We start from the raw sequence: 20915 nt of genomic DNA on the forward strand, positions 1-20915 counted from the left end.
CCCCCACCGCCCCGGGGAGCAGGGCAGGAGGGGTCATGGGGACCAGTCAGGAGGCACGACATGGGGAGGAGAGAAGAGTGTATGTGTTTTCCTTCTCCTTCTTCTTCCTCTTCTTCTTCTTCCTCCTCCTCCTCTTTCTTCTCCTTCTTTCCCCCCCTTTCTCCTTCTTCTTCTTTTTAAAGATTTTATTTATTTATTTGAGAGAGAGGTGGGAGGAGCAGAGGGAGAGGGACAAGCAGTCTCTGTGCTGAGCATGGTGCCCAATGCGGAGCTGGATCCCACGATCCCAAGGTCATGACCTGAGCTGAAGTCAAGGGTTGGATGCTTAACTGACTGAGCCACCCAGGCACCCTGAGTGTATGTTTATTCATGAGACATTTAGGAGTTAAAATTTACTGACTTCAGGGCGCCTGGGTGGCTCAGTCAGTTGGGCGTCTGCCTTCAGCTCAGGTCATGATCCTAGTGTCCTGGGATCGAGTCTTGCATCAGGGAACCTGCTTCTCCCTCTCCTCCCCACTCATGCTCTCTCTCGCTATCTTTGTCACTATCTCTGTCTCTCTCAAATAAATAAGATCTTTTAAAAAAATAAATAAAATTTACTGACTTCAGTAATTGATTATGGCAGGCAGAGATGTTGAGGATGACTAAGACCGCCCTAACATTTACTGAGTAAATATCAAGTGCCAGGGAGGTACTGTTGTAAGTGCTTTAAATAAATCGTCTCCTTTAAGCTTCATAACTGTCTTACAGAATAGATGGTATTGTTGAGTCCATTTTACAGATGAAGAACAGAGGCACAGAGAGGTAGTGCCCTGCTCTGAGTTGCACAGCTATTAAGCAGCAGATCTGGGATTGGGACCCCAGCAGTCTGGCTCCAGACCACAGTATTATATGCATGTTGGCCGTACACGTGAAAGAGGAGCCCTTGACATTTCCCACATCCAGTTCAGTGCAATAGGTGGCCAACTGCTGCGTGCCCAGCCCAGCTAGAAGCAGTCGGGGCTAGAAAGATGGAGCTCTGCTTCCCCTCCAGCTTACAGTCTATTTTTGGGAGACAGGGTGGCTATGAAAGAAATAAAGAATTTCAGTCAGAGCAAGAGGAGACTTAGCAATGATTGGTGAGGATGGGGTGAAGGCAGGGAGAGTGGGTCTGAAGCTATTAGTAAGGCCTTGAAGGATAGCTTCAAGTTTTCCACATTCTTTACCAAATGTGTTCATGTATTTTATACTCTTTAATTCTCCCTTCAACCCTGTAAGGATCAATGTCCTCATTTATGCACTTGTGTCTTCATTGTACTAATCAATTCTCTTAGGGTTGTGGCACAGTTCACATTGATGTAAATGAACAAGGGGGTTTATTGGCTCAGGTAACTGAAAAACAGTCAATGGATTTTGACTTCAGGCATAGCTGGATCCAAGGACCCCAAGGATGTCATCAGGATTCTATCTCTTTCCACTTTTCAGCTCTGCTTGTGTTAGCTTCATTTTCAGGCATACCGTCACCAAGTGGTGGCAAAGATAGTACCCAGTAGCTCCAAACTGGTATACCTAGTAAAATGAGAGCATTCTTTTCCCAGTTGTTCCAGCCAAAACCCAAGGGATGGTTCTGTTAAGCCCCATCGGGTCACATGTTCATCCCTGATCCAATCAATCACTGAGCTAGGGAGAAGGAATGTGCAGTTGGCTGTGTCTGGGTCACATATCCATCCTAGGAACGAGAGAGTGAAGTCAGCCCCATTCAGACCTTGTGGACGGAGAGTGGGGAGGGTTGGTTCTTCAAAAGAAAACTTGAGATGGTTTTACCAGAAGTTCAGGGTAGGGAGGCTGGGAGGGTAGAAATGACAGCTGGCCAAAACTGAGCTGTGGGAGACAGTGCATTTCAGGAGACCCAAAGTGAAAGCGTGCTGAGATATTAAATGGGAGGAGGAGGGAGGGAGGGACTGCAGATGTGCTGTAGGAACGCTTAAGACTCTTAGCTACTAGGCTTGGGGATCTCTCTGATCCACTATCAAAAAAGACCTTTTGTGAACCAGCTCAATAGGAGACAGGAAATACCAAAGGATTTCAGGCAACAGGCTAGAGTTAGAACTGCATTCCAGAAAAGTCTTTTTGGGGGGCAGTGAGAAAGATGGACAGTCAGGGGGCTGGGCAATGAGGTTCAGAGAAGAAAGTGGAGTTTGGATCATCCAGAGAGGCATTTCCTCAGGAGTTGGGGCTGTCAGAGTAGGGGCAGGGGGTCCAAGGGGACTGTGGGAAGTTCAGTGTGGCTCCAGCAGGCTCAGATGGCACGATGTTATCCGGATCTGCAGGGCTGGGTGAGCAACCTTAAACCAACCCCACCCCTCTTTTTAAGCTACACTGATGAGCTAGAATTTCTCCTTTACTCAGAAGAGTGGGATGGCCTTTGTTTTGAGAAACACTGCCATCTTGTGGTGTCTTTTTACAATGTCAACCTGTTGTCCTATTTCTTTTGTTGTTGCTTAGGCAAGATTTGCTCTGCTCATTTGTTATTCACTGAGTCCCTGTGTGCCAGGAACCGTGCTTGGCGTGGGATTCAGCAGGCAACAAGGACCTGGCTTCCGGTGGAGCTGACATTCTACTGGAGGAGGCTGATGAAATACAAATAATCACATGAGTGTACTAAGGTCATGACCCTAGGCCTAGGGGAAGTGTGATGACATTGCCCTGGGAGGGTCACGTGTGCATATTCCTTGGTGACTTTACAGATGCCAGCAACAGGGAAAGAATATTGTAAGGTGGCGTCTGCCTAATTTTCTGCAAAATCTCTCACCTGCTTGGCAGGCCCGGCGGGGCAGGGTAGGGGATCATGGTGGGACTTTGGTACCTTCCCTGAAACCTGGGTCCAGCTGCCAAGCCAGTGCCTGAAGGTGATCTGCAGTCTCCCTGCCAGGTTGTCCAGCCACCCTGCGAGCACTTCCAGTGACACAGGGCTCATTTCTTCTAGCAGCTCCTTCTACTGTCGATGATCCTCTCTTGTCTGGACAAGTGCATTACTGCTTTCGCTGGTCCCCCTGTTTCTGTTCTCACCCCTCTCCAGCAGCCAGAGACATCCTGTTCAAACCTGAAATGGGATCACGTTGTCACTCCTCTGCTCAGAAACTGGCAATGGCTCTTCATGCTTAGAATAAAATCCAAATTCCTTCCAGTAGTCATCAGAGCCCTGGAAGCTCTCACTGCTCCTCTCTCTCTGACACCACCTCCTACCACGTTCCTTCTGCATGTTCTGCTCTTGCCACACTGTATTTCTCACTGTCCCTTCGGCATCTAACCTTGACCCTGCCTCAGGGCCTTTGCGCTGCCGGTTCCCTCTGCCTGGAACACTTTCCTCCCAGATGCCTACCCAGCCCCCTCCCTCACCTCCTCAGATGTCCTTTGTCATGGGGGCCATCTGTGGCTCCTCCATCTAAAAGTGTCTAATCACCCCACCACTGCTCCTCTTATTCTGCTTTGTTGTCAGAGCATCAATCACTGCAATGAAATAATGTACTGTTTATTGTCTGTTTCCCCCACAGAGCGTCAGCTGTTCGAGGGCAGGGCTTTTTCTGCTTTGCTCCTCTGTGTTCCCAGCACCCAGGCCAGTGCTTAGCACACAGTAGGCCCTAAACAGTTGTTGGATAAATGCATCAAGACCCCCCTGTTGTATTGAGCATTTACAATCTGCTCAGCGCTTCTCATTTGTCATCGCACCAATCCTGTGAGATTGCAGTTTGAATCCAAGTTTGTCTGACGCCAACGCCTTGCCTCGACTCTGATATTCCACACCCTTAAGCCCCACTTGCCTCCCCTGTGAGATGGATTTGACAATAGTGCAAATACATTTGGAGCCAGGGTCCTGGCAAACGACAGATGATACGCCCAGAACAGTTGAATGGAAGAGAATTTGATGAGGGCTCTATTCACAAAGGTGAGGGCCAGGGTGCGGGAGGAAATGGTCTTCTGGAGCCTGGTGAGAGCAGGAGCCATGGCTGAGGCTCCCCCACCCAGGAGCAAGGCTGAGGCAGGGGTGGGGGGCTGCTGGGGGTACACAATAAACACCTCCCTGCTGGTGCGCCCCCTCCCCCATTGCCTGAACTCAACTGGCAGCCGCAGGGCCAGGGAGCCTCTGTGATGCACAGGTTTCCTGAGGGCACAGGACAGAGAAGGATCCGGGAGAGCACAACATCCCAAGATTGTCGTGAGGATCACGTGAGGTCAGTATGTGACTTGCTTGGTCCAGCACCAGTGACATAGTGATGTCATTATTATGCGGGTGGCGAAAGTAATCAATGATTGCGAGGTTGTCATACTTTATCCCCCGCTTCCTCCCGCCTTCCTTCCTTCCTTCTTCTGAGCATTTCAACTCTGCTAAGAGTTGAGATCTATGCAAGGAACATGTGGCTTCCTGAGGTGTCAGAAGCAACGCTGTCTGTGTTTGTAACACAATAACCTCATTCCATCAGTTCAAGGATGCACACTTTTTTTCTTCTTCACATTTTCATGTTGCTGAACTGGGGCATGTCTCATAGCTGACGAGTGCTTTTCAGGAGGACAGACTTTCTCTTTCTTGTTCACCACTGTGTTTCCAGCACCCAGGACAGTGCCTGGCTCACAGCTCCCTTGGTAAATAATTTGTGGAGCGAGTGAATGAATTCAGATGCTAGCACATCTGTAGAAATTCTCTTCCTGGTGAAGTCCTCAGATCCTGGGTTTTCGCTTGATGGCCTTCTCTGTCTGGTTTGGTCCAGTCCTGATCTGGGACTATGGACTTGGATGAAGATGCTGATGGTCCCGGGGGCTCCATCATCAGAAAATACCTCCCCACTAGGCCCCCAACTGTGGGAGGCACATGAGCATCTCAAGGACATTGACACCCAGCGCCTTCCTTCAAGTGTGATGAGCTATTTCAGACATACTCCACTGTGAGAATAATATAACAGACCTTCATGAAAAGCTAAGAAGCAAACCTTGATGAACGTCCCTGGTACTTCTGTGTTTCCCTCCCTCACCCCAGTAGTCCTCCTTCCTTCTCTCAGAGGTAACTACTCTGCTGAATTTGGTATTTATAATTCCCATGCATAGGTATGCATGTGTTTACATACATAAATATATACAATTGATGTGCATATATATATATACATATATATAGAGAGAGAGACCGTTCTCATGATTCACAGTAGTTATGTTCCATGAAATCACAGCAAACACTGAATTAATGAATACCAAACCATTGCTCCTAGGGGAAATAAGTACACACAGATCTCACATACACTATAATCTTAAATCCTAAAACAACCCATTTTGGTAGATTCTATTTTCTTTGTTTTACAAAAGAGAAAAGCAAAGTTCAGATGTGCGAAGTGGCTGGCCCAAAGCCGCCACACTACCAGGGGCCAGAGTTGAGATTCAGACCTTGAACTTGAACTTGGCTGCGGAGCTGAAGCTCCTGGTGCCTCACATCGTGGCCTGCAGCCTCTGTCCAAGGGGGCAGGTTGGGCCTGTTCGACCTCAGCTGAAAACATGCACGTCGGGTGACTTAAAATTTTTGCTGCTCTGTACGTGTCTGTGAATAACTGCCAAAGCACCTCAAGTATTGATTTTGGGGGTTACAAATAAGTTTTTAGCAAAAGGCGAATGGGCAAATGCAGAATCTGTGAATAATGAGGATCGGCCATTTATATTCTCCTATCTATGAGCCCTGTACGAATTCTTTTTTTTTTTTAAGGTTTTATTTATTTAATTGATAGAGACACATCGAAAGAGAGAACACAAGCAGGGGGAGTGGGAGAGGGAGAAGCAGGCTTCCCACTGAGCAGGGAGCCCGATGCGGGGCTCGATCCCAGGACCCTGGGATCATGACCTGAGCCAAAGGCAGACGCTTAACCATCTGAGCCACCCAGGTGCCCTGAATACTGTTCTTATTCCTGTTTGACAAAGGAAGAAACCGAGGCACGGAGAGGTGAAATCGGGTGCTGTTAAGAGCTTAGGAAATGTTTTTTGGAGGAATGAGTGATGGAAACAACCCAAATGATCCCCAGCAGGATCATGGGTAAATAAAACATGGAATTTGAAGTTTACTTAGATGTATAAACAGTTGTCATAGAGCAAGGACTCTTGTCAAGCAAGGCATGGACTCAGGTTTGCAAGAGTTCTAGTGCTCATGTGGTATTTCAGGGGGTCTGGCTTGTGAGGAAGGCCTGGCGGCTGGCCCGCCAAATTCCATGGAAGTGACCTTGGAGACACCCCCCCCCCCCGCCTTCTCTTCCAGGGGTCTCTTGTGTTGTGGCAGAGTGGAATGGCTGGAGTTGCTCTGTCAAGCCCTGCCAGATCTCCTATCGCATCCGCCTGAGGCGTGTCCTGCGGGAGCCAAGGAACGGGGGTGCTCCCTGCCCCCCGCTGGAAGAGCGGGCTGGCTGTGTGGATTACCGCGGCCACCAGAGAGTGGAGTGCCAACAGTCTTTAAGTGAGTTGGAGTGGCCCCTAGGGGTGGGGCAGCTGTCCGTGGGAACTCCCTGGCTGGACTTGAGAGCCTTCCACGAGTGTGAGGTCCGAGTTTAGGGTAGGATTTTATCTTCCTTTACCTTGATTTGCCCTCCTCACCTTATGAATGAGGTAAGAAACTCTGACTTCCTGTGGGCATCTCCTATCTTTTTTCTACTCATCTTCTAGTGTGAATCAGTCAGGACTTGGTTTGTATGCAGGTGGTAGGAAACCCATGTTAAATTGACCTGAGCAAGACTGTGTGGTTCATGTAAATACAATTCTAGGGGCTGCATTCAGGCATGGCTGGATCCAGGGACTCAAGCAATGGTCCCAGGAATCTCTCTCCATCTCTCAGCTCTGTTTTCCTCTAGCTGGCCTCATTCTCAGTCAGCCTTTCCCCCTGTAATGGTCTTTGATAGCATCCGTCTTGCCTCCAACTAGCCCAGCAGCCGAAAAAAAAAAGGTACTTTCCCATAGTTTTAGCCAATATCCTAGGATGAAGTCTCATTGACTTGACCTGGGTCATGTATCCACTGCTAAACCATCAGTAAGGCTAGAGCGATGGACTATTCTGATTGGCCAACCCAAGATGTGTGCTCCCTTTGCAGCTGGGGGTGTGGTCAACCCCACCTGAATGGGGATAGGGAGAGGTGTTTTCCAAAGGATAACTGGGGAGAATGGATGCAAGGCAGGCAGAACTGTAGATGTGGGCTACATCGTACACCCAACGGAGGGCTTTTATAGAGCACTACAGAAATAGATGATGCCCATTATACAAAAGAAATTGACTGAGACATTGGAAGTTGTTTTTCTGAGGTGGTAGAAGAGCAGGCAACAGGGCTAAATGGTCCCCTTCCAATGTCTTCCCAAACTACAGCTGGTGGGAGGGGAGGTCGTTCTACAACAAGTCTTACCATGGTGTCACCCTCCTGCTTTCAATTCTCCAGTAGCTACCCAGCGCCCTCAGGGCGAAACGCAAGCTCCTCGTCAGGTCTCTAAGCTCAGTGCTCTGGCTTTTGTCTCCTGCGGCCTCATCTCCTTCCTCCCTCTGCCTAAGTTTTAAAGGATCGTTCTGACTGCTGTGGGGGCAGCTGACTGAAAAGGGTCAGAGGGCAGCAGGGAGCCCAGGGATGACGTGGCTGCAGGGGTGCCGGCGAGGGAGGATGGTGGCTAGACTAGGGTGATGGAAGAGGGAATGGTGGAAATCCTTCTCCCTTTCCCTTGCCACCCACATCTGACCTTGCCCGGCTCATTTCCTGCGTAGATGTCAGTTTTCCGGGAAGACCTTTCTGACTGCCCCTACTAGGTGCCAGGCACTTTGCCACATCGCTTGGCTCTGTGAGGCCAGTGTTACTATTCTCATTTTACAGAAGGGGAAACCAAGCCTCAGGGAGGCACAAAACTTGCCCAAGAGGCATGGCTCGTTGTAAATCACCTCATTTAGCTCTCACCATAACTCTACGGATACGTACTAATATTATCCCCATTTTGCTGTTGAGGAGGCTGAGGCTCAGAAAGGTGTAGTGACTTGACCAGGATCACTCAGCTGTAAGAAGGAGAGCTGGAACCTGGGCTTCTCTGGACTCTCCTCACTGTAGGCTGCACCAAAAGAAGCACTATGCATGCTGGAAGAGAGGAGGGAAGGGAAATTGTGTATTAAGTGTGTTATGGCAAAGACCAAACCCAGTCTCTCTGGCAGCAGCAGGGAGAGGGGCCTGGGATCCCTGGTGTGGCCCTTGTCTAGGTCACAAGCATTAATTCAATACCGAATCTTTGATTCAGCTCCATCACTCAGGGAATGGGGAGAAGTAGGGATGCCCTTTGGCTTCTTTATTTTCCTGAGGAACCTCTACCCCCTTTGGACTGACTCCTTATTCTCCTCCTCTTTGTTCTCTGTTCCAGGAAGGAAGAGACTTGGAAGTGGGCCCAACAAAATACTTTTATTAATTCATTCATCCATACATCTGTCCACCTTTTGGTCCATCTATTTCTTATATCGGTTCATCTATCCATCCACCTGTCATCTCTCCATCCATCCTTCTTTCCATTCATCAGCTCTTCTACCAATCATCTCTCTCTCTCTCTGCTTTTCGCCATCCTCCCATTTCCCCAGCTACTTATCCATCTTTCTTTCTTTCTTTCATCCATTCACTCAGCTATGAACTTTTATCTACTCTTTTTTACTCACTTATTCATGCATGAAAATCATTCATTTGAAGGGCGTCTGGATGGCTCAGTCGGTTGAGCATTTGACTTTTGATTTCAGTTCAGGTCATGATCTCTGGTCATAAGATCGAGCCCCAAGTTGGGTTCTGCACTCAGCAGGAAGTCTGCTTGAGGATTCTGTCTTTCTCCCTCTGTCCCTCCCCTGCCCACGTGCACGTGCTCTTTCTCTCTCTCAAGTAAATAAATAATAAATAAATAAATAAATAAAATCTTTAAAAAAAGAAATCATTCACTTGAAAAACTTTTATTGAGACCCACTATGCAACCCACTGTGCTAGGCCCTGAGTGGCAGAGGTGGATCTGACCCTGCCTCCAGCATCACATAAAGGGTTCTCTTGGGGACCACCTACCCAGGTGCAAGATCCCACAGTCTCCTTTGGGCTGCCATGTAAAGAGCTCGAACATCAGCAGGACCTAACCCTGTTTCTTGTGTTGACATAGTCTGGGGGATGCTGGGCCACCTAATTTTGTTTTCTCCTTGGTCCACAGTCCCTGCTCTGATAACCACAGGCAGCTACGGGAAGGAGCGGAAAAAGCGAGGTGTCCCCAAGGAGCAGGAGACAGTAGGGTAAGTTAATGCAAATGAACCCAAAGTCTAGCTGAATTTGTGAACGTTTTCCCTTGGATTAAACTGCCATCATTTCTGTCTCTCTCTTGCTTTGATAGCATCAGTATCTCCCCATTTCTTGTCCTGTTACCTTTGTAAGCTCATTAACATGGATTTTGAAGTCCTTAATAACTGGTCTCCATTCAACTTCATTCATTCATCCATTCATTCATTCACTCATTCCTTCACTCAATGTTTATTGGATGCCCATTATATGACAGGTACTGGGCTAGGCCTTGGGGCCACAGCAAAGAACAAGAAAAGATAGAAATACTTGTAGGCTGTTCATAGGGTGAGGGCAAGAATTCTGCAAATAAACCACCAAAAGGTGGAGCGAAAGTGTGCTGGGAAGACAAACGTTCCAATTTCCACAGGCTTCTGGTGAGGGACGGATTCCCCAGGGGTTCTGGGGCAGCTCAGAGAGGAAGGGGCTGAGCACGGCTCTGGCTTGTCTTGGCGAACGGTCTACTCCTCAGGCCGCCCAGAGGCTGCAGCCACCAGGGGGCAGCAGCCCCACGCCGAGTCTCCCCGGAGTCCTTGACCGGCGGCGAATCTTCCGGCAGGATGGGGGCGGGGGTGGCGTTGACTGCTAATTGCAGAAAAAGTTGGGTAGAAGTAAAATTGTAACTGGCTCTTATTTCAGAGCCTCCGGAATGTGGAACTGCCCTTTTAAATACTTCTCACGACACATCTTTTCTATAAAATCGGATCTGTTATAAAATGCCGCGGCGCGCTTCGGAGTGTCACTTTGGGCTTTTTTGGGTTTGGGTGGTTCCATTTTAGGCACCACCACTTAGTAGCTGTGTGACTCCAGGCAACTTCTCTCTCTGATGCTTAGTTTCCTAATCTGTAAAGTGGGGCAACACCTACCTCTCCGGGTTTCTGTATTAGATGGTTCATTCAGCGCATTTTTGTGGGGCGGGATACTATTCCAGGAGCTGGACACAACCGTGACCAGAACAAACAGGAGTTCCTGTCCTTCTGGGGCTGGCAGGAGACTGGGACACAGACGGAGAAATAAACCACACGGTCTCTTGGACGGGACGCTTAGACGGGGCCTGACGCATGGAAGTCCTCATGATGTTAAAGAGTTGAGCCGAGTCTCTTGTCGTGTGTGACCTGTTGGTGAAGAGTGGGCTGCCAAAAGGTTCCTATGCTCCGGCAGAAATTGTACCAAGCTGGGCCTACAGAAGGCTAGGTACCCAGTAGGTGCTCCATAAATGCTCACAAGTGCTTGGGGTGGTGTCTCCCTGTGTGGCTGCAGGTCCTGGGGCCCGTTCCACAGAGCTGGCGGCAGGTGAGGGCGCCCCACGCCCAGTGGACGAGGTATCTGACCCAGGGCCACACGGTTTGTGTGAAGTGTGAGTGGCCTGCCCCGGACGCCAGGAACCGGCGCTGCTGCGGGGCCGGAGGGTAGGCGGTAGAACTCGGGCCTGGGGAACTGTGATGTAGAGCCTGGGGCTTCTCTGTTGCCCGAGAGGCGAAGATGCTGTAGGAGCGAGACCCTGATTCCTGGCTGGGGTGGGGCCCGCTCTGAACTCCAATTTCTTCAACTGAAAATGCAGCTAATAAGAGGGCCTAACGGGGAAGGTTAAGCAAAATTGTGCAAATTGAAGAGATCTCATAGTTGTTGGCACCCAGAAAGCACTCATGGAAAAGGGAGCTGGTATTATTACTGAATCCTGCCCAGTCCCTTAAAAGCCTGCTTTGGCAAACCTCACTTTATAGGTGGGAAAACCAAGGCTCAGAGAGGCAGTGTGACTTAGTCAAGATCACACAGCAGGATTTGACCCAGATTTGGCTTATATCAGCTTCTTAGACTGCCTCTCAAGGGCAGGTGTCTCAGAAAATACTTAATATACTAATTATCATAGTAGCTAACATTTATTGAGTGCTTACTATGTGTTAAGCATTATTCTAAGCTCGTTTTTTAAATTTTTAAAAAGATTTTATTTATTTATTTGACAGGGAGAAAGATAGTGAGAGAGAGTGAGCACAAGTAGGGGGAGCGGCAGGCAGAGGGAGAGGGAGAAGCAGGCTTCCCGCTGAGCAAGGAGCCCGATGCGGGGCTCGATCGCAGGACCCTGGGATCATGACCTGAGCTGAAGGCAGACGCTTAACCGACTGATTCAGCCAGGTGCGCCCTAAGCTCCTTTTAAAAAATTCATTCATTCGAGGGGCGCCTGGGTGGCTCAGTCGTTAAGCGTCTGCCTTCGGCTCAGGTCATGATCCCAGGGTCCTGGGATCGAGCCCCACATCGGGCTCCCTGCTCGGCGGGAAGCCTGCTTCTCTCTCTCCCACTTACCCTGCTTGTGTTCTCTCTCTGGCTGTCTCTCCCTGTCAAATAAATAAATAAAATCTTTAAAAAAAAAATTCATTCATTCGATAAATATTTGTTGAGCACTTACTATTGAGCACGTGCCAGGCAATGTTTTGGGCGCTGGGGAGACACAACGAACAAAGCAGATGTGGTCCCTGCTCTTATGGAAACAACATTCTGCTGTGTGGAGACAGACATTAGGCAAGTAAATCTGTAATTTGTCAGATGCAAGATAAGTGTTAGGGAAGAAAGCAAAATCTGGGGGGGGGGGAGTTTTGTTATTTTTCAAGGAAAGTGGCACTAAGGAGGTGACATTGGAACAGGAATCTGAAGGAAGTGAGGGAGGTGGCCATATGGATAACTGGGGGAAGGACATTCCAGGCAGAAGGAACAGCAAGTGCAAATGCCCTGAGGTGAGAGTGTGCCACCATTTTGACCAGAGTGGAGTGAACAAGGGGGAGTGTGGAAGGAAGTGGAGTAGCATCATTAACACACATGATGCCATTGAAACATTCCGAGAACTCATCGGGGACACTTTGAGGATCCTCTTTCCAGGTGGGGAGGTGGAGATGCAAAGAGGTGCCCAGGGTCACACACCCAGCAAGTGGCAGAAACAGGATTTGAACCTGCATTGATCAGATCCCCGAGCCAAGCTCTAGAGACTAGACTGTTTCCCACTGACAGTGCTTTCCCAGGGCAGGGGTTATTATCCGAGAGCTCTCTTCTGGGGTCTGTCAGGGATTTATTCTCACATTTGCAAGGTTATTAATTTCCTTCCTTTTAAAAGTGAGCAGCCCTGCTCACTGCAAACCTAGAGCAGGGAATGCCAATGCCAGATGGAGTGCTTGGGACAGATGTATCTGAACAAGAGGCATTGGGCCTGCACAGATCTGGGTTCAAAGCCCACCTTTGGCCCTTACTAGCTGTGTGGCTCTGGGCGAGCCTCTCAGACTGTTGGAAGGATCTGGAGCCCTTTGCACAACACCTGGCCCCTCGTGGATGCTTAGTAGTGGAAGCTGCTATCGTTACATCTAACCTATAACATGGGTATAATAATAAGTACTTCGTGAAAATGAGGTGTAATGGATGTGAGGACCCTGGCACGGAGTAGCTATGCAATAAATAGATGGCAGTCAATATTATTACACTCTAGGGAGGCCCTCTCTGCACACCCCCTCCAGCTTCTCTCCCACTTACCTGTCTCAGACCCCAAGTTTTCCCATTACAGATTTGTTCTTCGGCTTAGATGCTCACCAGTTAGAGCCTCAGCTTATGTCCATCCATTTTTGGATAAGCCTTTCTAGCCCTAAAACTCTGATGAATCTCCGATTTCTCTTTTGGATGCAAAGAGTCCAGGATAAGGAGCATGGCACTTTGGTGAGGCTGACATGGGGGTCATGGGAACCCCTGCCCCAGGGATGGTCGGCCTGGAAGGCAGAGCCACGGCTGTGCCAGAGAGAGGCATCTCTTCCCGCCCCCACCCCGCCTGGGGCCAGGCTCACAGAACAGGTGATGGAAGGTCTGCCTGGGGCATGAGCTCACCAGGCAGGACTGGGCAGGAGGGGGATCAAAGCGAGGATGGAGACAAGCTGTCAACCGGATTCTTTCCGTGGGCGGCTGGGGAGGGCGGGCATGCAAAGGGCACGGGCCTGGGGAGGGATTAGCCTGCCTGTCAGTTGGGGATTTCAGGAGGGTTTATTTAGCCTGAGAAGTGTCTGTGAGTTTGGGACAAGCACAAGGGACACCTGCTATAGTCATGCATCTACTGTGTGCTGGGTGCCAAGCAGGTGCTTTATATGTGAGAACTCATTCAGACCTCATAAGCCCTTTTGAGACAAGGGGCATTCACGCCATTTTATGTAATGAGGATGACAAAAATAATGGTAACTTTAAATACTGTCATTTGTGAAGTGCCAAGCACTGTGCTTAGACGGGTAGAACAGTGCCTGGCCTGTAATAGGCACTCAATCAGTGTTTGCTATTACTGTTAGTTATTATGTTGCATTTTTTATTATGTTGCATTTTTTTAAAGATTTGAATTATATCTACAGAGAATTGGCTAAAACATCTATGAACAGGTTAACAAATGTTTGGAGAAGAGACACCCCGAGATAGTCACCACCCAGGCAAGGAACAGGACCTGGAAAGCACCCCCTCCCCCCGGGGCCCCCACACCCCTCCTAACTGCAACACTTCCCTTCCCCATAAGCGAAGCCACCATCCTGACTTTTATGGTAATCCATTCTCGAGTTTTCTTTATAGCTTTACTCACCTCGGAGCCGATTTCTAAACACTAGTTAAATTTTGTTTTGTTTTGTTTTGTTTCAAACTTTACATAAATGAAATGATGCAGGATGTGCCTTTCGGCGTCCAGCTCCTTTTGCTCCAGGAGCAAAGGAATGCTCCTTGTAGCATTCGATCGTTTGTTCCTGTTGCCGAAATGGTTCGCTGTTATGTCCTGATCGTTTTCATTTTCTCGGCACAGAGCAGCTCATAGAGCCCTCCGAATACTTCAGAGAAGTGAAGAACATGGATATCTCTGTTTTCCACTGAAGAAATGGAGGCTCCTAGGAGCTGGGTCACGCACATCCTTGATTCTAGAGTCTGTGTTCTTAATCACGTCCACTGTGTTGCCTTCCAGCAGGAGGAGAAGGGGACGCAGGGAATAAGCAAATTGCCCAGTTTGCCCAGCAAGGATGTGACAGTGTCACCTCACCAGACATTAAGAGCTGGGTCTGGATTGCCCTCTGTGGCCTCTGGGGTCCGGCTCCACAGCCAGCTCAGGGCCAACTCCTCTACCAGGCTGCAGTGCCCACACACTTTTAGGGGCCATGAAAATGATTTAATTTTAACTTCTTTTAAAATCAGAAGAAAAAAGATTAGTAACCATAATAATGATAATGAAGATCTAATTATAAATCCAGCTTGGATTATATTCGTCTTTGTACAATACAGCCATAAACTGTGAATTTAAAACCTTCTTCTGCAAGGTGGAAGGGGCGCACAGAGGCAAACATCCCGGGAGCCCAGGAGAGTCCTAATGCCCCTAAGCCAGCCCCGTGTCTTGCAGGAACCAGCTGTTGCAGTGGCAAGCGGCTGGCCCACCCCGGGTGCCGAGGGACCTGGGAGAGGTTCAGGCAGCTCCCGGACTGTTCCTGCCCTGAGGTCCACAGCCTCGTCTTCATCTAGCACCTGCCCGTGACCCCCTACCTGTCCAGATCCCCTCTTTCCAAAGCCTCCCTGGCTGGCAGGGAAACCCCCGGGGCTTGGGATCCCATAGGATGAGGGAGTGGGGAGAAGTATGCAAATGTGAGACTGGAGGAACAAGCCTGGTCCTTATGCTGACACTGAAAATAGCTTTATGCTTCCCCTCAGGGCCAGCTGAGTCATAGCCTTCCTGACATCTCCCGCTAGTTCAGGGCCTCCCAAAGTTCATCTCCTAAACATACTCGTGTGGCTTTTACCCTATTCTCCCTACCTGCAGACTTCCCCCGCCTTTTTTTTCTTTTTTTACTCTCCACCCCTACTTTTTTTTTTTAAGATTTTATTTTTAAGCAATCTCTACACCCAACATGGGGCTTGAACTCACAACCCCGAGATCAAGGGCCACATGTTCCTCTGACTGAGTCAGCCAGGCGCCCCCACCTCTACCTTTTTTTACTTGAAGCTTACACTTAAATACATGTGTTTATTTTATTTATTTATTTATTTATTTTAAAGATTTTATTTATTTGACAGAGAGAGACACAGCGAGAGAGGGAACACAAGCAGGGGGAGCGGGAGAAGGAGAAGCGGGCTTCCCGCAGAGCAGGGAGCCCGATGCGGGGCTCGATCCCAGGACCCTGGCATCATGACCTGAGCCGAAGGCAGATGCTTAACGACTGAGCCACCGAGGCACCCAAATACATGTGTTTAAAGAGGAAATGTTTTATCACAACTAGAAATAAAAATAAATAATAGTAGCCAACTTTTATTACATAATTACCATGTGCCAAACACTGTCCCGACCCTTTATACACATTGACTCATTGGATCCTGACTTAGGTGCAATTATTATCCCCATTTTACATGTGAGGATATTGAGGCACAGAGAGGATAAGCCACTTGTCCAAGGTCACACAGTTAGTGGCAGAGTGGGGGATTTGAACCCCAGAGCAACGTCTCCTGTTAAGATTCCCTGCATGAGGGCGCCTGGGTGGCTCAGTTGGTTAAGCGACTGCCTTCGGCTCAGGTCATGATCCTGGAGTCCCTGGATCGAGTCCCACATCGGGCTCCCTGCTCGGCAGGGAGTCTGCTTCTCCCTCTGACCGTACCCCCTCTCATGTGCTCTCTCTCATTCTCTCTCTCTCAAATAAATAAATAAAATCTTTAAAAAAAAAAAAAAAAGATTCCCTGCATGAGAAATACATCAGCTGCATGAGGGCAGGTTTTTTTTTCTTGTTCCCTGCTGTGACCCCCGTGTTTAGAACATGCAATAATGCTCAGTACATATTTGTTGAATAAATAAATGAATGAATGAATAGGTGAATGTTCGGTTGCCATACTTTGAAGGCAATCAGAAAAATAAATATAATGGAAACCAAACAAGTCTGGGTAGATCTTTCCTGCCCAAGAACTGAGCATGAAGCCTGCTCTCATCTCCTTCAAACAAGAAATTAGCATGTATCTGAGAGATGGTAAGGCAGCACTTGAGTCTAATGGAGACTTGTTCTTTGACAAATTTCAAGGGACTTGAAAGAGGACTGATTTTCTCCATTTGGGAATTGACTGTTATTAATATATCTTTAAACACCTTCATTGAGATAAAATTCACACACCATACCAATCCCTCATTTAAAGTGTGCCATTAGGCCCTTTTCAGTATATTCATAAGGATTGTATAAACATCTAACGGTCTAATTTTAGAACATTTTTTTGTCCCCTCCCTAAAACGAATCCCGTACCAGGCGCAGGTACTCCTCACTCATCAGACCCCTCCAGCCCTAAGCAACCACTAATCTACTTTTTGTTTCTATGAATTTGCCTATTCTGAACATTTCATATGAATAGAATTGTACAAACAGTCTTTTGTGTCTGGTTTCTTTCACGTAGCATCATGTTTTCAAGGTTCATCCATTTTGGAGCACGAATCCGTACTAGAACCAATTATTTAATGCCCCACCCTGGATTCCTGTAAAATCATCTCGACAATGGTCCCACTTTGCAAAGCACCCCTGCAATGGATAGTGAATTTGCGTGAGTTACGGCTTGCCCCCTCTTGCTTGCTCCCTGCTCAGAGTGGTCTGGTCCAGCTTTCCCTGCCTTGGAGCCCAGCAGCTCCAAGGATGGAGTTGGGCGAGGGGTGTACCTTTCAGCTGACCTTGGGGCTGGGCAGGAACTGGCCCACATGTTGCTGCTACTCAGCCCTCCTTCCTAAATCAGGACTCTGGGCACTCCTGGGAATCACTGTCTGTTCCCCCTATCTGGGAGTGTGAATGAATCACCGGGCAAGCGTTTGAGCAACACCTGCGTTTGCCGGTCTGGGGCCTGCAGGAGTTGGGGCAGCGGAGGGCAGAGAGGTGCAGACCAGCCAGGAGGCAAGGGAGGACACGGCTTGACTCACAACCAGGCCGGGCTCCCCAAAAGCAGGCTTTCCCTGCCTCTGCCCCTACACTCGTTTTGCCTGCAGGAGGCTGGTTTTTTGTTGCCTTTTTTTTTTTTTGCGGAAATCCTTTTGTGTATTTAGCTGCTGTCTTCCCAGGCCAGCTGTAAGTGCCTGAATTGCCCAAGCTCTGAAGTATATACTTTTTGGAGCTCCTCCTAGCTACCATTTTTGCAGCCCGCTAAGAGCGATGCTTGTTTTAATCCGCTCAAAGGCGCTTGTAAGTTAAGTGATCTTTTCCCCATTTTCAGAAGAGGAAACTGAGGCTCAGGAGAGTCAGGTTACAAGGTCTCATCAGAACAAGTCTCATGATTAGGAAATACTGGAGCTGGGATTCAAACTGGACTCAGAGCCTGTGCTCTTGACCAACAGGAAGGCAGAAGCCATGGTGGTGGGCAGCTTGCTTACGGGTACCCAGAAGGCAGAGCCATTTCTTGGGGGTCGTAAAATGGGACATTTACCTACATCTCCCTCTGGAGAGTGTTGCTGGAGCTTGGGCAGAGTTGGGGAATCTGCTAGGGAGGGAGAAATATCTCCATCCAGCCAATACTTAAAAAAGATCAGAAATGTGTTGAGGATAAAGGTGGGGGGGGGGGCGGTCAAGCGGTACGGTGTTCCTGGAACCTTTGCCCCCAACTCAGGACCTCAAGTCAAGGGCCTTTGGGGGATGAGTGACCAAGCTCATCTCAACCAACTTTAACAAAAAAAGGAAAATTATTGGCTCATGCAATTAAAATATCCAGAATAGGTCTGCCTTTAGGTTTGGCTGGATCTACGGTTTTAAAGGTTGAAGCTCTCGGATCATTTTCTTTTGGCCCTTCTCCTCTGTGTTGGCTTGATTCTTAAGCATCCCTCTTGTGGTGGCATAGATGGCTGCCGGGAGCTCTAGACTTTCTTCCTCCCAGTTCAGCATCTCCAAGAGGAGAAGCACTTCTCATTTCCAATGGCTTTATTCTTAGCTAAAGTCCTGGGGTGGCTGCTTATTTGCCTGGCTCATCTCACCTGCTCATCCCTGAACCAATCAGGCAGTAGTGAATGGACTGCTCTGGGTCTGTGCCAGGGGCACATCCCTGGAGTTAGGGGAGGGGGTCCGTCCTTCCTGAACTATTTAGACCAAGAATGGGGAAGGGATGGATGGTTCCCCCAAAGGAAATGCAAGGGGCTAGTATCAAAAGCAGCAGGAATGGGAGCTGGGCAGGTCCCAAGACAACAGACGTCGTCCTCATGGGAAGTAGAGGGGCCGCTATCCGGCTATCTGGCTTTGCCACCAACTTGCTGTGTGACCCTTCTCCTTCCTGAGCCCCAATTTCCCCATCTGTATAGTGATTATCTTCACGGATTCATGCAGCTCTGAACTTCTGAGGCCCATAGGCTTCATTTAGCCAACGGCCCTGCATCCCAGCTTAACAGGTGCAAGCTGTGACTTAGGAATGCGTGGCCTTCACAAACCCTGGGACTGAACTTGGGACAGGACACCCAGCCTCCTGTTCCTGCCCGTCCTGGCAGGGTACAGCCTGTGATGGTGGGAGGGAAGGGCTCCAAGGAGGTTTCTTTTCACATCTCCAGTGTTCTCCATCTATAATTGGCTCCGAATGAAATGATCTCATCCCTGAACACTGAGGAAGAAGGGTGGTGGTTTGGGGGGGGGGTGGGAGCAGTTTGCTGGCAGCATCTGACATAATTTGTGACTAACCCGTTTCCCTCCGGAAAGAGAGATGGTCCGCTCGCTTGAAGAAGCAGTAAAAGTTTGAGAAAAATGTCTTGGTGATCCATTGAGGAGCTCCAGCTTTTGGGGGGCTTTTGAGAGGCCCAAGGCATTTCTCCACTCTGTCTAAACCACGTATCTTCTGACCTTTGCTCACAAGTCAACCTGACTACCTGTCATGTGAGCCACTGGCCGGGGAGGAGGTGAGCGTGGCCACTCCATCAAGCGATCTCTCTTGTATGGATTCTTGATGGGGTTTTGTGGCCAGCTGAAACTCGTTTACATGCCCATACATTAATTTTGAAAGATGGGCTCCTAATCAACTCTGAAAAAGCTTGTCACAGCACCATCTGTTTGGCGTTTGTCACTATTGCATTACATAAGAGGAAAGACATTTTTAAAGAATGCGGCTGCATTTAGTAATTGGATCGCCGGAGAGGAGCCAAGCCGGGGCGGATGGCACCGTGATTCAGAAATGCCACAGGCCCTTCTCCAGGGCGGGGCGGACTCCCCAGATTCCACTGGGTGTCATCAGAGCCCCGAGTGCAGCCCAGCTCAGGGGACAGGCCCGAGATGGCTTCCTTTCTTCTTGTCTTTCTGTTTCTCTCCTGTTCTTCCCTTCCTCCCGTTTGTTCTCACTCACATGCCATCTCAGATCAGTTCCACCACATATTAGCAATAACCAAATGACTTCACTTCCCTGAGCCCCGATTTCCTCATCTGGAAAATGGGGATGATGAGAGAGTGCAGCTGTGCAGTTTAAGTGCATTAATACGTTCCAGTTCACACCTTGGGCCTACCCCCTTAGAGTCATAAACATCATTTTGAGGGAAAGGTCTTCTGTTTGTTCAATAGGCCAAAGCACCCTGGCTCAGGGCCTTTGCACATGCTGCTCTTTCTTCCTGGAATACTCTTTTCCTGTATCTTTGCATGGTTGTCTTCTTATTCTGGCCCAACTCCGATGTCACCTCCTCAGAGAGGCCTTCCCCAACCACCTTAAGTAAAGTATTCCCTGCCCTGGTCCCTCCAGTCATACACATTCATCTCTATTATTTTCTTCTCAGAACTTGCCATCTGTCTCCCTGAGGACCTGGTCTGTCTTGGTCGCTGCAGTATCCCTAGCACCTAGACCATTGCCTGGCACATGGTAAGAACTCCATAATTATTTGTTGAATGAATGACCAAACTCATTAACTCTTCATGACCATCCTTTAAGGCAGGGACAGGAGGGAAGTGACTGCTCAGGGTCACATAGCCAGCAAAGGGAGGGAAGGGGAGGTGGGGACCTAGGGGCCCTGCTTCCAAGCTTCCTGTGGCCCTCAGGTGGGAACAGGATAGACATGTGGACCTCTGGGCCCACGCCGCCACCCTGAAGGGTTCAAGCGAGGAGTAAGCTCAGGGAGCAGCCTCTGAGAGTGGTAAGAGTGAGCCAGCTAGGCAGCCAGGAGGCAAGACTGTTTACAGGAGCTGGGGCCATCTCCATGACAACTGGTCAGCCTACAGCTTCCTGCTTCACTAGGGAGGAGGTTTACACTTGGCTGGGATGCAGTGAGGACAATGGGAACGGGGACTGGCAGAGGAGTGGGAGACCCTAAACCCCCAGCATGGGGGAAGGAGGTCTTGTTTCTGAGAGTTGCCTAAAGGCTGGAAGAGCCTGATGATACTACATAAGTTTGTGTATGTGTGCGGGTGTGTGTGTGTGTGTGTGTGTGTGTGTGTGTGTAGGGGAGAGACTGGGCTGTGTGCAGCCTAGGTGCCTGGATTTGAAACCTTCTGCACTGTGACATTTTGTGCAAGTGAATTAACCTCTTGGTGTCTCAACTCCATCCAGTGTAAAGTGAGCATAGACAGTAGTGGCTTATGGGGTCATCGGGATGATTAAATGAGAGAAGGGGTGCCTGGCTGGCTCAGTGAGAAGAGCATGTGACTCTTGATC

The 20915-nt window shown here is 49.0% G+C and overlaps 1 protein-coding gene across 2 annotated transcripts; it reads left to right on the top strand.

Annotated features, from left to right (window-relative positions):
- The first annotated feature begins 3011 nt into the window (after positions 1-3011).
- LOC118553832 (somatomedin-B and thrombospondin type-1 domain-containing protein-like) lies at positions 3012-20216 on the top strand. 2 transcript variants are annotated; one of them, XR_013441536.1, is made up of 4 exons: positions 3012-3925; positions 6266-6460; positions 9196-9274; positions 14119-15232. XR_013441536.1 is itself a non-coding variant. In XM_078055876.1 (4 exons), exons 1-4 carry the CDS (start codon positions 3868-3870, stop codon positions 20063-20065), a joined length of 354 nt encoding a protein of 117 aa, XP_077912002.1. In that variant the 5' UTR covers positions 3012-3867; the 3' UTR covers positions 20066-20216. The 2 variants fall into 2 exon arrangements, 1 of the variants encoding a protein (XP_077912002.1); XM_078055876.1 differs by lacking the exon at positions 14119-15232 and adding an exon at positions 20044-20216.
- The last annotated feature ends 699 nt before the right edge of the window (positions 20217-20915 follow it).

This window comes from Halichoerus grypus, chromosome 10 (assembly GCF_964656455.1).
Source record: "Halichoerus grypus chromosome 10, mHalGry1.hap1.1, whole genome shotgun sequence".
Lineage (NCBI taxonomy): Eukaryota > Metazoa > Chordata > Mammalia > Carnivora > Phocidae > Halichoerus > Halichoerus grypus.